This window comes from Rosa chinensis, chromosome 5, assembly GCF_002994745.2.
Source record: "Rosa chinensis cultivar Old Blush chromosome 5, RchiOBHm-V2, whole genome shotgun sequence".
Taxonomy (NCBI): Eukaryota; Viridiplantae; Streptophyta; class Magnoliopsida; order Rosales; family Rosaceae; genus Rosa; species Rosa chinensis.
In genome coordinates this window covers 70005247-70021668 of record NC_037092.1, presented here as the reverse complement: position 1 = coordinate 70021668, position 16422 = coordinate 70005247, and the positions used below count along the sequence as shown (strand labels likewise).

Genomic DNA, 16422 nt, shown 5'->3' with positions numbered 1-16422 from the left:
AACCTACCAAATACACTTTGCCTAATCGAGTCAATCGTGGTAAACCTTCAAAAAGATATGAACTTACCATTAGTGCCAAGTCAAAGTATCCCATTGCCAATTATGTGTCAACCCATAGGTTATCTAAGTCATATGAATCTTTTGTGCACCAGATATCTTCTGTATCTGTTCCTAATAAAGTGCAGGATGTTTTGAGAGATCCCAAGTGGTCTAAGGCAATGGAGGAAGAGATGGAAGCATTGCAGAAGAATAATACATGGGAGTTAATACCACTTCCAAGTGGAAAGAAGATTGTGGGGTGTAGATGGATTTATACAGTGAAACACAATGCAGATGGTTCAATTAATAGATACAAGGCAAGATTGGTGGCCAAGGGGTTCACACAGACTTATGGTGTGGACTATGATGAGACGTTTGCCCCTGTAGCAAAGATCAATATCATCAGGGTGCTATTATCTTTGGCTGCAAACCTAGATTGGCCACTTCGGCAGTTTGATGTGAAGAATACATTCCTTCATGGGGATTTAGCTGAAGAAGTTTACATGAGCCTTCCTCCTGGATATGAAACTACTACAAATATTGATGTGGTTTGTAGATTGAAAAAGTCCTTGTATGGTTTGAAGCAATCACCTCGTGCATGGTTTGGGAGGTTTACTCAATCAATGCGCCGCTTTGGTTATAAACAAAGCAACTCAGATCACACTCTTTTTCTCAAGTGTCAGAAGGATAAGATAACTGTGTTGATAATCTATGTGGATGATATGGTGATTACAGGTGATGATAGTGATGAGATTGGAAGACTGCAACAACAATTAGCTTCTGAGTTTGAGATGAAAGATCTTGGAGACCTAAAGTATTTCTAGGCATTGAGGTAGCAAGGGGGAGAAGTGAAATCTTCTTATGCCAACGGATGTATGTTCTGGACCTTCTGACTGAAACAGGTTTGTTAGATTGCAGACCGATTGACACACCTATTGAGCAAAATCACAAGTTGGCAGAGTATCCTGATCAAGTTTCTATAGATAGGGCTAGATATCAAAGATTGGTTGGAAGATTAATTTACTTGTCTCATACTAGACCAGATGTAGCATATGCAGTCAGTGTAGTGAGTCAGTTCATGCACAACCCAAGTGAGGCTCATATGGATGTCGTTGTGAGAATTTTAAGATACTTAAAGACTGCACCAGGGAAAGGTCTGATGTTTTCTAAACATAATCACCTGGAGGTCAGTGGTTTTACTGATGCAGATTGGGCTGGCTGTATTACTGACCGGAGATCTACTTCAGGGTACTTTACATTTGTAGGAGGAAACTTGGTTACTTGGAGAAGTAAGAAGCAAAAGGTGGTAGCAAGGTCTAGTGCTGAAGCAGAGTATAGAGGGATGGCTCATGGAGTTTGTGAGCTACTATGGCTGCGTAATTTATTGCGTGACTTAGGGTTCAAACCTAAGCAAGCCATGAAGTTACACTGTGACAATAAGGCAGCAATCGATATATCACAGAATTCGGTACAACATGATCGTACCAAGCATGTGGAAGTTGATAGGCACTTTATTAAGGAGAAGCTAGACGCGAAGTTGATTGAATTTCCATTTGTTCCAACTGAAGAGCAATTAGCAGATGTGTTGACTAAAGGAGTTTCCACCAAGGTGTTCCATGACTCACTTGACAAGTTGGGCATCCGTGACTTGTATGCTCCAACTTGAGGGGGAGTGTTAGCGTGAGTCAATGTATCATATTTAGAATATTTTTATTCTATTAGGAATATACTTATTGTATGCAATTAGGAATGTAATTATCCCTTTAATTGTAATTAGCACTTACCTAGTTAGTATATGTAACCTTAGTGTATAAATACCTCCTTGTGAGAAGAATAAAATTATCTTATCATTCTCTCAAATACATTCTTATTATCAAGTATACTGTAGTTGGACATTATACTAGAAAATAAAGTGCATTGCAGAGGAATGAAAATTTACTATATGATTTCAGCTCTTACAGTACATATACACAAAAGTACAACCTTGGAATTGTAATACAAGGCACAAATCAAATTAAGAAGTCAAGCAATGCCTATATAAGCATATAGAGGAACCAAATGGCAACATAATACCATCACCAAATATTCGTCCCTAATTCTAAGTCCTTTGTTATATAAAAGAAAAGTTAAACACCCACTCTGCTAGTAAAACTTCAATTTGTAGATCAAAGCAAGAGATTGCATCAGCTAAATTACACAAACTCAGGGACAAACCTTATAAGAGGGCTGCAGCCCGTGCAAATTTTTCATATTGCAATGAACGAATACCGACTCTGACTCTTGCTTATTCAAGTTTAACCTTATAAGAAATCCACACTTATTTTTCTCTTTCCATACTTCATTTCAGAACACCTACCACGCAATTGGAACCAAACCATTACAGTGCGTAGCTAGAAGAAAGAGTGTATCAGAACCAATCCTATCAATGACAAAGTTCCATGGTATCTAAATTAGGCCAACTCGACTAATAGCACACAAAACTCCTCAGTCACTCGGCCATTTCTGGATTAAATTGCTATAATTTTCTATTTTAGTTTTGTTTAAATTCAGCAATTTTTCCATTGTTGGACCAAACAAGACATACAACAAAAGATTACATTGACGCTAACCTCTGGAGGAAGCGCATTGGTCCCAATTCAGACATTCAAGCCACAATCTATTAGTTCAAGTGTTACTATTGAAAGTAATTATCCTAAATCAATCGAGCAATATAACTCCTCTGTCAAAAAGCCTTCCTCTGTTTTTTCACCTCCTCTGTTTTTAAATCATAGCTCTGTCATAAACTTCTTGCCCTAATCACCTTGCTCTAGATACTTTCTTACACACTGCCCAAGCACACTAGACTCGTTTACGTTCTGAAATCTATCAATTACTTACACAGTTATTTTCATCTTGGTCTGGGAAATTTATGTGATGTACTTCACGTAAATTTTGTTAATTGAAGATAGTGACATACTGTTTTTATTTTTATTTTGTATTCCTTAATCAAATTCATCCAAAAAATGCATTTGAAGCTCGCGAAACCGAAAGAAATTGATGATTAATGGTACTTGGAAATCCGAGAGTACGCCCTGGGATTTGTATAGCTCATATTAAAAAAGTGAAGCGATGCCAATATGAGAATATGAGCTAGGCAAATACCAACCAAAAAATATTATATTGAAAGCTAAGAGAAGACCACAAAGCATAGGCATTGTACGAGCGACTGTAATTGAAATTAAATTTAACCCCAATCAGTAAATGACCGAATCAAACTATTAACCACTCATCGAAGAGCAGGCGAGCAGCAATCAAGTAGAGTAAAAGTTTCGACTTTACCACAAGAATGAGCGAAGTGGGTAATCTCCATATTCGAAGCGCCCAGTTCTTCACTTCTTCCGATGCCTACTGCGCGCGATCTTTCCGAGGTGTGACAAAGACTGGGCCTTTTCTTTGGTCGATTGGACCCCACCAATGACCCGACCCATGTAGTTGGGCCTAGTCTGAAGGAGACGCACTAGAATCCTCATTGATGCAGTGTCCGATACAATGCCATTTAAATACGGCGAATACCATCTTAGTCTTCAATTTCCTCGGCCAATATTGACTAATAAAAAGTTGGGGGGAACCGGGAACCTCTGGTAGCAGGCTCAGGGGGGGATCCATTCATAGACTAGGACGGGCTCGAGATTTTGAAGCCCAAAAAAAAAATTAGATGTATGTATTTTTTTATTTTTTTTTTCATTGGGGTTTGTCCAGCCCACTGTCACTCTCTCGGAGTCTCCGTCTCATCGAGACATCGCTACCACACTACGAAGTACGAACTCTCAGAGACTCAGAGAGCTCATCGAGACTAGGCGACGCCGCGACGGAGTGAACGGAAAGTCCCGGACTCTCACTCAGCCAGTCTCTCCCGCTACGGACTCTCACTCATCCAGACTAGGCGACGGACTCTCACTCAGTCAGTCTCTCCCGCTACGGACTCTCACTCATCAAGACTAGGCGAGTAGGTGACGAACTCTCAGGCGACGGACTCTCACTCCTCTCGCCGTCTGTGGCTCAGCCGGCTCTCCCGACTCCACTCATCGACTACGGATCTACCGATCTACGGCCTATTCGAAGCCCCTGCCACTAGACTTCGTCCATTCGTCGTCTCCAACTCTCCATCTCCGAGTCTCCGACTACACCAGGTAGGCAGGTACTCTTTCTTTTTCGCTCGCTATTTGATTCTGAATCTAGACATCTAGTTCCTCTTAATCAAACCGATTCGTTACTGATTTGATTCAGTAAAATTGGGGATTTTGTTGAAATTAGGGCTCTGATTTATGGAGGATTGCCTGCTGGCTGCTGTAGTCAAATTAGGTCTGTGAATCAGTGAATGTGTCAACTGGAGGATTGCCAATCGGTTCTCCCTTCTCCACTTCTCTCAGAGTCAGAGAGTCAGAGATCAACTGATGAAGATGAACTGATCAAGGAGGCAGGAGCTGCTTTGTTTAATTTTGTAAGTTCAATTTTGTTTAATACTTTAATTGAATCAATTCAATTTGGGGCAATTTATAGGGTTAAGAATTGGCTGGATTGATGTGAAATACTGAAATTCAATTTCGTAGGTTGTATTGGATATTTGGATTGAACATTGAAGCTTTTGTGGATTGAACTCATTGAAGAATGAAAATTGCAGACTGGAAATGAGGAAATCAGGTAGGCTGTGGGCTGATTCGGGGTTTCTTTGTTTTAATTTCTTGTTCATTACATTCATGTGTGCATCTATGTATGATGTTGTGCTGTTGTGCAGGATGGAAGTACTTTTGGACTCCATTATTAGAGTAGCTACAATCTAACGCTTATTGCTTTCCAAGGTACTTTTTTCTTTTCTTTTCATTGTGCATTTGTGCATATAAAATTGTGGCTTATATTGTGGCTTTTGTTTTTGTTAAATTAGTTATTATGAAAAGTAGTTAATTCAAAGTTAATTTCTTAATTTATAGGTGTTAGAGACTTAGAGTAAAATGTCAAATCATGAGCCAAAACCGAAGCGATCAAAATTCATTGACACATGGTTTAAAAGAACAAATGTTGAGTCTTCAAGTTCAAATGTGGTTTCTGAACCTTCCATATCCTTTCCAAATATTGATGTTGAACCTCAACCTTCCATTCCTGAACCACAAAATAATATCAACGCTCTTGAACGTGATCCTGGATTACGTTGTGCCATATGGAAATATCCAGTGAATGAGCGTGATAGCATTCGAAAAACCTATGTTTTGTTGGGTCCTTTTCAACCCGAGTTAGAATTTCCATTTACTGCACAAGTGAGTCAACAACGTAGATTTCAGTTTTCTTGGTTCAAGTCGTATCCATGGCTTGAGTATTCAATTGCTCTTGATAGGGCGTATTGCTTCCCTTATTTTCTATTTGACACTGAAGTTTCTCACCATCCAGCATTCACCATTGATGGGTTTAAGGCTTGGAAGAGGGTTTCTGGTAGTGATAATGTGTTGATGAAGCATGTAGGAGGCCTTAATTCTCCCCATCACGCTGCAATGCAAAAATGGGATTTAATAAGAAATCCTACCAAACAAATTGAAACGGTTTTTCAGTCAAAATCTGTGAAAGATATAGAGGACAATAGATTGAGGCTTAAGGCTTCAATAGAAAGTGTAAGATTGCTAGCTAATCAAGGAGTTGCTTTTAGAGGCCATGATGAAACTGAAGACTCATTGAATGCGGGACATTTTAGAGAGGTCATAAAATCCTTTTCAAGAATGAGTGTAGAGGTTGAGAGAGTTGTTTTGGGAAATGCTCCCGGAAATGCCAAGTACATTAGTCCATCAATTCAAAAGCAACTTCTAAATATTCTTGGTAATAAAGTGAGGAACAAGATACGTGAAGAAGTTAGAGATTCCAAATATTGTATTCTTGTTGATGAAGCAATAGATACATCTAGTAAGGAACAAATGGCCATTATTTTGAGGTTTGTTGATTGTCAAGGTATTCTTCGAGAACGATTTTTTAAGATTGTGAGTGTTCCTGACACTACCTCACAAACTCTTAAAGATGAGATTTCTAAAGTACTTACTATGTACAATCTTCAAGTGAGAAATATGCGTGGTCAAGGATATGATGGTGCTAGCAATATGAGAGGTATTTATAATGGGTTACAAGCATTGTTTCTTGAAGAGTGTCCTTATGCTTATTATGTGCATTGTTTTGCTCACCGCTTGCAATTGACATTGAATGCTACAGCTAAAGGGGTGCATGACATTTGGCAATTTTTTTCAACTTTAAGTTTAATTGTGAATTTTGTTGATTCTTCTGCTAAGCGTCATTCTGCATTAAAAGCTATGAGAAATGAAGAAATTGCAGATTTGGTAGCTTGTGGCCAACTTCAAACAGGTACTGGTGCTAATCAAGTTTGTACTTTGCAACGAGCTGCTGCTACTCGTTGGAGCTCACATTTTCGTTCAATTAAGAGTTTGATTGAATTGTTTAGTTCAACAAAAAAAACTCTTGATGATATGATTGAGCAAGCACCCTTGGAATTGCAAGGACAAGCTTTGTCTATTCTTAAAGCTATGAGGTCTTTTGATTTTGTGTTCTGCTTGCTTCTAATGCACAAATTGATGAAAATTACTGAAGTTCTTTGTCAGACATTGCAGCGAAAATCTCTTGACTTCGTACATGCTATGAAGTTTGTTGGACATACAAAATCACTTCTTCAAGAGATGAGAGAAGGAGGTTGGGATGACTTGGTAAGAAATGTAGAATCTTTTTGTGAAAAGCATGATATTGATATGCCTGATATGAATGCTCGTTATAAGGATGGTACAGGTCGTGGTTGCCAACAAAGAGGTTTCATTACAGTTGAGCATCATTACCATATAGATGTCTTCAATGCTTTAGTTGATTTTCAGTTGAATGAGTTGAATAGAAGATTCTCAGACCAAACATCTGAACTTCTTATACTTAGTTCAACCTTGGATCCTCGTGATAACTTCAGGAATTTTAAAACTGAAGATGCATGCAATCTTGCAAAGAAGTTTTATCCTAAAGATTTTGTTGATAGTGAAATGTTTGCTCTAGAATTAGAGTGTGCATATTATGAGAAACATATGCGTAGTGATCCAAAGTTCCAGAATTTGGAATCCATTTCTGATTTGTGCAGAATGTTGGTTCAAACGAGGAAGTTAGAATTTTTCCCTATGCTTTATAGATTGATTTGTCTAGTTTTGACTATTCCTGTTTCTACGGCGACCACTGAAAGAGCATTTTCAGCTATGAATATCATTAAGAATAAACTTAGAAACAAGATGGAAGATGAGTTTCTTGGTGATTGTATGGTCCTTCACATTGAGAAGGAATATGCTGAATCTATTGACAATGAATCGGTGATCAAAGACTTTGAAGCTTGTGGAACTCGTAGAGTTAGATTTAGTTAGTTTAGGCTCTTGTATTGCATTGCACGTTTATTTGTTGTTGATTTTGTTTTTTAGTTTTCTATAGATATACATTTGAGGGGTAAGGCTCACTACGTCCCCCCCTAACTAGGTGTACATTTTTTTTTAAATTAATAAAATTCTCTCGCACCGTCGAGATTCTCCATAATATATATATATATATATATATATATATATAATTTTTTTTTTTTGTTTAAGAAATCCAGCCCGTCCAAGGTTCCAATCCTGGATCAGCCATTGGACCCAGGTGGTAATTCACCAACACATAACTCCTTCAGGCTCAAGGATTCAAGATGCAAATCTTCCAAGTTCTCAAACACAAGTTTATTTGGAACCCTTGTTCTTGGGTTCATCAACACTTCTGCCGTATCGCAGCATATTACAGAAAGATACTTCAGTCCATGTAATTTTCCACAATCATATTCCATAAGAAGGTTGTTTACCATGCACCATTGGTACTCTAGTATCTCTGCTTTCTCCATCACCACATTGATAAACCAATCTGGTAAGGTATCCATGGTTGTGTCTAAAGTCACACACCGAAAGGGATGCCGACGTGGATCGGATTTAAAAAATTCTTGAAGGCGGCACTCTCTGCTTATAGTTATATTAAAGTTCACCCAATTCGGATTGAACCTAACATCTTTAGGCAAGCATTCTACATGAGAAATACAAACCTTCATACTGTTTAAACATGATAAGCCTGTTAACTCATCAAAGCCAGAATTCTTGCCAAGAGCAAAAGAAAATAAGCCTCCCTTACCCCAGTTCCAAAATGCACCGTCCATGTACAGTTCTTCTAATCCATGCAACTTTGATATCACTTGAGATGGAACAATTTTAAAGTATGCATTAGTGACATCCAACATCTTTAGAGTGGTTAATTCTCCTATTTCTTTCGGCAATTCCTTGATACAAATTTCTCTCATACTAAGAATCTCAAGTTTCTTCAGTTTTCTGAGTATGGAGACGTTAGTTATTCTCTTGCAATCATCTATATATAAAGCTTGGAGGTTGGTTAGGAGCCTGAATGATGTAGGAAGTAACGAAATACTAGGCTCTCTAAGATCTAAGACCCTCAGTTCATTAGGAGTTTGAAAAAATGTTTGTGGGATCTTTCTTATATGAACATTACTTTGTAATAGTAAAATCTGTAGTTTTGGACATACCAACATTTTGGGAAGCTCCTGAATTTCATTCTTCATTAGTGAGATTCCAGAGTAGCCTTCATGTGCACTAATTGTTGGCCAATCCTTTAATTCACAACCTGCTTTTACCACAAACTAAGGGCCATCTTCCGATAATGAAATTGATATGGCACCATCACGAATGACATTATGTATCCTTACACATCCGTAGCATTCACTCTCTAAAAGCAAACCAGAGGCTTGAAGGTACTTAGCCACCGAATGTGCTCTGGCTCTGGCTTCTTTGATTGTGTCGGCATCCTGAAATAATCCTTTCCCGATCGCATACATCAGCAAGTCTTCGATTGCAATATCACTATCTTCTGGGAACAGACAGCAAAGCAAGAAGAATGACTTGGCATCATCAGTTTCCAAGTAATCATAGCTTAACCTTATACATCTTAACACATCTCTCTTATCTTCAGGGTTGCTAGGATGAGCCGCTTTTAGTCGCCGAGCTGCTTCTTTCCAGTCGTCCAAGTCCTTATCTGCAAGTGCTCTTGCAACTGCTATCAACGCAACTGAAAGACCAGCACATTCTCTAGCTACCTTCCTTGCTGCATCGTAGAAACTGTTTGATATGTCAGAAGACTTTCTTGCTATCTTCACAAACAATTTTAAAGAATCTTCTTCTGATAAGATGTTGAGAGGAATGTTTGTTTGGCTCTCCATGGAATGACAAACATTTAATCTCCTTGTAGTAAGTAGGACCTTCGAATTGCATTTTTGAAGCTCATAACAGCTTGGAATTCCTATGGCTGACAATTCTATTCTTTTCCAAAGGTCATCCAAGATTATGAGGATCCTATTTCCTCTCATTATCCCCTCCTTCAATCTAACGGCTCTTTTAACTGCTCTTTCATATCCAAATTCAAATTCTGATTTATTCTCCAAATTCAAGCCAAGCAAATCTGCCAATGTGCCTTGAATATTTCTCAAGTCGGGGCTTTGAGATATGACAACCACAATCACTTGATCATAAAGTTTATCTTTTTTGGCTTGTGAACCAACATGTTTCACTAGAGTTGTCTTTCCGATGCCTCCCCTTCCATACACCCCGATGACAGCAGCCTTATCATCTTTTAGTGCCATCATGACCTTCTCCATGGCTTGGCTTGTTGCTTGAAATGCTTCAAAGTCTCTGTTAGACATTTCAGACTCAATTTCGAGAGGTGCTTGAAGTACTTTATCCCACACAAATTTCACAATGTCTTCCGCAAGTTCTCTTTCAGACCTAAAAGGAACAAAAAGAGTCAAATTAATAATCATCACGTAAAAATAAATCCAAAATTACATGTATAACCCTTGTTAACTGAGAAAGTGTCATCATACTTGTGATTCTTTGAGTCCCACCCAGAGATTTTGGCCACTTTTTCTAAAGCACCTCTCCACTGCTCCACCTTCTCTCTGTCTTGCCCAGACTTTTCATGCTTTGTTAAAGCTACTTCAAAACTCTCCCTTTGATGTCGTACATCCGAGGGATCCACATGATAAAAAATTGGCAAAATCGTGTCCTTGCCTTCCATGCATTGAAAGATCTTTGTAAGTTCAGCTAAACACCATGTAGAAGAAGCATAGTTTGGTGACATAACAACTATTGCAAACCTCGATTCTTCTATTGCAGTCAGGAGATTTTGAGAAATAGCTGTCCCTTTCTCAAGCTGCTGGTCATCCTTGAATGTTTTAATAGCTTTTGTGCTTTGCAATTCATGGTATATGTGGGATAGGAAACTCTCACGAGTGTCCTCACCCCTAAAGCTCAAAAACACATCATGCTTCCACCCAGAAGTAACTGGTTTTGCTGAAGGAAGAGATGAAGAGGCTATTTGAGTGCTCAAGGCCATCAAACCAACAACAAGAAGCAAATCAGAATCTACAACAACCACACTGATAAAACCACAAGAACATATTACAAAAAAGGTAAAGTCTGCAAGAAGGGAACTAATGGAAGAGAATTTTTGGAATGTGAAACTAAACCATAGGAGCTGACTTTTGGAATGGCTTACCATCTAGATTCTAAACCAATTAGACTCCTAGTTAGCTCCTTCATTTTCTTAGTTCCAAATTACACGCATCTTGTCCAATGGGGGTGGGTTCGGTTCCAATCGGTTCGATTTTGGGCCAAAATCGAAAACCGAACCAAAGTTGGGCTCGGTTCGGTTTTGCGTTTTTCAAAAGTTGAAACCGAAAACCTAACCGACCCGAACGGTTCGGCCCAGTTTCGGTTTTTTTTTTTTTTTTTTTTTTGAAAAACAGATTTTTACCACTTCTATTTCTACCTCCCTCTCTGGTATTGCAACTCGAGTAGTTTTTTGTTTCTTCAAACCTATAATAATAATCCATAACAATGAATTTACATGTTTACCAATGGCATTGGAGCCATCCTCTCACAAAAAAGGCCATTGGAGCCTTATTTAATAAAAAATAAAAATAGAAGACCAACTGATTAACTATATACAAAACTGAAATAGCTACCAAAAAGGTAAGGAGCAAATCACTCTTCTACCATGTAACCACAAATTGCACTACTTAAGCTCGTGGATCTTTCACAGGGCGACTTCACTTGATCCTTATGTGTAGCAATACTGAGCAATATTACTGACAAGGTCAACAAAGTAAAAGATAATTAGATTGAAACCGAGAACGTGAGGAAAAGATAATTACTATTGTTCATGATTCTACATTGTAATACATTTAACAGTATATTTCTGTGCACCTTGAAAAATAATATTGCAAAGAACTATAGTCATTCTCATTTCATTGCAGAAAAGCTTTATTCCATAAAAGTTCACGGGTAGTGCAACTTACCATGTGCCAAAGCAGCAGCATTATGTTCTCCATACCAAACCCTGCTTGCAGCAATTGATTAATTTGAGCCACAAAAATAAAAAAAATAAAAAAAAAAGATAGAAGGATACAATGTACCATACTTGGAATTTAGACAACATTGCTACCAGAATCAAGCAAATGAAAAGAAAGTTAAGTAACATTATGCGATCAATGAAGCAATTATGTATCCAATTTACACACAGCACTCATCTATCATTCTATCCCATTCCAACAACATTGCTTCCAAAATAAATAAATAAAATTACAGAAGAACCCCAAATTAGGAGAGATGTGTTTTGCTTCAGATTCAATAAAGCATAAGCCACAATTTAACATAAACAAATGCAATGCAACTAGATAAGAGAATGATTAATTCTAACCTCGATCGAATTTCACAACTAGAAAAACGAAGAATACAATGAACATGAATAGTTACATATGACCATGAATACAAAATAGCATATATCATTATCCAAGAACCAAACATTTCAAAATATTCAATTAAAAAACTGGACGAATACTTTAGTGAAGTATAACAAAATAACTTACAGCATGGTAAGCATAAGGCCCTTTCCCTTGACGCTCAAACAAATGTCTCATGATATGTGCAAGCTGCATAAACAAATGCACATACGATGTTGGTGGCACTCCCATCAAAGATTTAAAAAAAACATTGGACATACTTTAATAGAACTTATACAGAGTCTCTGCATCCCAGGAACACTGTAGATCTGATAAAAGCATGCAAGATAAGATACTCACTATGTACAGATTAATTTGGAAACATGTGAGGAGGGAATCTAATCCATTATACTGAGATGAATATGCATGATATATAAGGGGAAAAAAGAAGAAGAAAGGATCGATTACATACCGAGTCAGATCTGAACAGCCTCGGGCCATTTGATGAATCTGGTCAGATCTTTCTTCGGAGGCCAATCTTGAGCTGCTTCAAACGCTTCTCGAACAGTGGGTTCACCACCTTCTCCTATCAAGCCACCACCATAATCAGTAAAAACAATCAACGATAATCATCCAAACGTACGATTTAAAGAACCACAACAAAAGATTTGGAAGGACCAGAGAGTTACCAGCTTCTTCTTAGAAGCTGCAACTGGAAGCTTTCCACCTTTCTTTGGACCTTGAAACGATTAGATTAACAACATGAATTAGGTGAATAGAGAAGTGAGAAGTAAAGATAGTTGAAAAGAAATTTTCACCTCCTCCATCTTTGAGAGCCCTAGATGGCGATCGATGAATCAGACCACCACCTTGGCCGCCGGATTACTGAAACAAGCACTGACTACCTAGTCGATCGACACCGCCATCAAATCCAGGACCCATCGCGAGGTGGCTAGCAAGAGATGAAGTCAGTCGCTGAAGAGGAGGGTTCGAGAGAGGAAATGAGAAACTGAAGGAACTGAGGCTATTTATATGACGACACATTAGGGTTACTGACTTATAACCAAAAATGACGTCGTTTTGCCTTAGTTCGGTTCGGTTCGGTTGACTTCGGTTTTTGACACCTAGAAACCGAAAACCGAACCGAACTGGTTCGGTTCAGTTCGGTTTTTGACAATTCGGTGCGGTTTTCTTCGGCTCGGTTTTTTTCGGGTTCGGTTTGGCTTTCGGCTAGGTTTTTTTCGGTTTTCGGTTTCGCGAACCCACCCCTATTGTCGAATCACATCTTTTATTTGCTCAACTAACTTATAGTTTATATCCAGTTGCTGAAAACAAAAATATATTAGCATATTTTCTAAACCAACTTCTAGTTTATAATTTTATATCCAGTTGCTGAAAACTAAAAATATGGTAGCAAATGTTGGGTAAAGCTTGAATAATTAAGAGAATAGACCAGTTCTATGGTGTTATTTTTCTATCTGGAATGGGCACTTCCGTGCAGTTGCATTTGAGACAGGAATATGCTCTGCCATCTCAGCATCACTTATATTAAACTCCCATAATGAGTAGGGACTTTGACTTGCAGCAGCCCAACATTACTTGGTTCCATTCCCATCAATAACTAATCATAGTTTAATTAGAAGCATTGGTTGAATATGCCTTACTGGTTTCATTTGCTATCTGAGACTTATTCTTTCCTATAAAGAATTTGTGTAATTTCAGGCTATTGGGTTTGCCCCCCTGAGTCTGTAAACTATAGTTCTAATAATTGTACTACAGATGACAGATCACTAATATATGGCAAGAATTAAAGCTCGCTGTCGTATTAAGATCTAATATTGACAGTTTCATTCATTTATGACAGTTTCAGAAATATCTGATTTCTCAGCTTTGTTGAAGAAAATATAAGTTGTGGTGGGTGATCTGGGTCTGAGAATCTGTTGGTCCAAAACAGAAGGCCTCAGTATTTTTCGTTGTCCTACACTGAAATGTTCCAAAACAGACAGCTTTCCGGTAAGGGGTTAGTTCATATCGGAAAGTGACTCACAGTTGATGACTATAGTGAAACACCAAACAACCACCAACTGGGAGTGTACCATGAAAAACCTAAATCTGATTACAGAGCAGCAGTTTAATCTCTTGTAAAAGAGATTCGAAGCAGGAAAATAGGAACCACTACAAGTATGCAGCACAGCTATGGGAGTGAATCTTGATGGAAAAGTTTTTAATAATTTAGTTCAACATACCAACACCTATTGTGTGACCAAATATCAATCTTCATAACCAAAAGCATTTAATGTTCAACAATGAATCAAATCTCCCCCAAGGGTCTAGAATGGGAGTCATTATACCTAAAACATATTAGGATTTAGTGACTTCCCTGAAATATATCAAGCATAGCTTCATAAAAAAGTCTAAATGTTGTTGATCAGCAAAACATTAATTTGGATGGTGTACCCATTACTTTCTACTAAGAACCATCAAAAGATTCAAAACTGATTACCCTAATAGAAGCTAATTATAATCGAATAAAACAAAAACAAAAAGAAAACTAATCATATGAAGTACATTTTTTCAGATGGAATTCTTTTGTTATCAGTAACATAACAGGTCTGTTTTGCTCTGTTATCCCCAAATGAGAGTAATTTTGAAAAGACTACGGCTTATTTGAGTTAGACTTGGCCAGTGACTCAATGAGCCAAGTCCCACAGAATGAATTACAGGCCACAATCTGTTCAGACCTTATGTTAATTGAACGCTCAACTCGAATGAAAACTAAATTTCCATACTTTGATACAAAATAAGCAGCTAACAAAAATTCAAACTTTTTCATCATAGTACACAAAGCACCTAAAGAAAAAGAACAGAACAATGGAGTTGTACAGCTACTCATCATTGATCAGAGAGACCGAATCATCAGGTGTAAGTGTAACCAGTACCTAATCTTCAAGTGAGAGGAGAACGGAGACGACAGGCTTGAGAGGAGTTGGGTTGAAAGTTGAAACAGAGCATTAAGTAGAGCTGCTTGGTCTTCGAATGCGTCTGCACAAATTTGAACGGCCTCCCATTTACCATGCCATTAGGTCATTAACCATGAAATCGTTTGAATTGCCTCAGTGGCGAATTGGGCCTCTGGGTTATCGAATCCAGGAATGACCCGACCTACCTGGTTGGGCCTAGCCTGGAATGTTTACCAGTGTATTGTGTGGAAAATGAAAATGAAAATGAAAATAAATTTGGAGTGGTCGGGTATTGAAATGGGACCCGGATCCTCTCCTAAGCACATTGCTGTCCTAACCTACCTAAGCTTTCACTGAGATTAAGACACGTGTCAATATTCATATCCAATGGTCTACTTTTCTCCCCCAGCTTAAAAAATTAGTGATTTTACGAAAAAGACCCTTGACTGTTGTTGTCTGCATCCTCGCCCACTCTCTCTCCTTTATTCTTTGATTTCTTTCTCGGAGGAATCTTTCCAGATCAAACACAACTTCATCATCTTATTCTTCGGTTTATCGAATTGAGACATGCCAAATATCAAATAAATTTTGTAACTTGATACTATCTCAAATTCCCGAAATGGATTCTGGGAATCTGCAACAACCCGAAGTTGCAGATAGGTAAATGCAGATTTATTTACATCATCAATCCATAAAGAACAAGTAGTAAAACAAACATATAATACCCAACTTATCAATCAAATCAAAACTAGAATGAAAAGAAGAAATAGCATCACAGATTCAAATTCCCCATAGTTTTCTTTACGGGCAATCATAGTGCAAGGATAACGAATTAAAGAAAATCATCACCGATGCTTGCTGAAATCTTTCTATAACTCAGAAAACCAAACAATAAAAAATTCAACTAGCAAGTAGTAGATGGAAAACTCTTAAACATATCGAAGAGAATCATATATGTATAATTTGGGGTTGGATGCTCCATTGATGGCCGGGTTCTTCCCTGTATAATTTCATTCATTGATACTTGAATTGTCTCCCTTCAAGCACTACGGGATCAACCATACCTATCAATCTGGTATTTTCATGTTCAGAAAATCTAATTTAACTAAACCCACTTGATTAGCAGTTGCTGTTATGTATTGGTGCTGAGTGAATGTAAAAAGAGGGAGAGCAGAGAGGGGGGAGAGAGAGAGATCTGCACTTCGGCGTGAAAGGAAGAGATTAGGAGAAGAATAAGATGAGACTGATAGAGAACAGAAAAACAGAGCTAGCTTTGTTGTATGTTGTAGACCATTGGATGTGAATATTGACACGTGTCTTAATCTCAGTGAAAGCTTAGGTAGGTTAGGACAGTAATGTGCTTAGGAGAGGATTTGGGTCCATTGAAATGAAGTTCCACATTCAAGAGATGCGGGGTAAAAGATGAGTAGATCGCTACGGTGTACCAAAATTAAGTGAGTCGTGTTCATAATTCATCCCCGACCAAAAACGGAGACCTTTTAAAGTACTTATAATACATTTTTATAACGTAATTATTAAATTCAGTCAATAAAATATAAATAGATAAAG

General features: G+C 38.0%; 1 protein-coding gene, 1 long non-coding RNA gene and 1 other non-coding gene across 3 annotated transcripts; all 3 read right to left on the bottom strand.

Moving 5' to 3' along the window:
• Positions 1-9077: 9077 nt before the first annotated feature.
• LOC112202261 (probable disease resistance protein At1g61300) lies at positions 9078-9890 on the bottom strand. The gene is made up of 2 exons (XM_040519717.1): positions 9342-9890; positions 9078-9309 (listed from the first exon to the last, which is right to left on the bottom strand). Exons 1-2 carry the CDS (start codon positions 9812-9814, stop codon positions 9246-9248), a joined length of 537 nt encoding a protein of 178 aa, XP_040375651.1. The 5' UTR covers positions 9815-9890; the 3' UTR covers positions 9078-9245.
• A 1664-nt stretch (positions 9891-11554) lies between these two features.
• LOC121049448 lies at positions 11555-12644 on the bottom strand. The gene is made up of 3 exons (XR_005800244.1): positions 12583-12644; positions 12366-12479; positions 11555-12103 (listed from the first exon to the last, which is right to left on the bottom strand). It is a non-coding gene; the product is annotated as an uncharacterized LOC121049448 (long non-coding RNA).
• Positions 12645-15620: 2976 nt separating this feature from the next.
• On the bottom strand, positions 15621-15711 carry LOC112168562. Its single transcript, XR_002924323.1, has one exon. It is a non-coding gene; the product is annotated as a small nucleolar RNA snoR26 (small nucleolar RNA).
• Between the last annotated feature and the right edge of the window lie 711 nt (positions 15712-16422).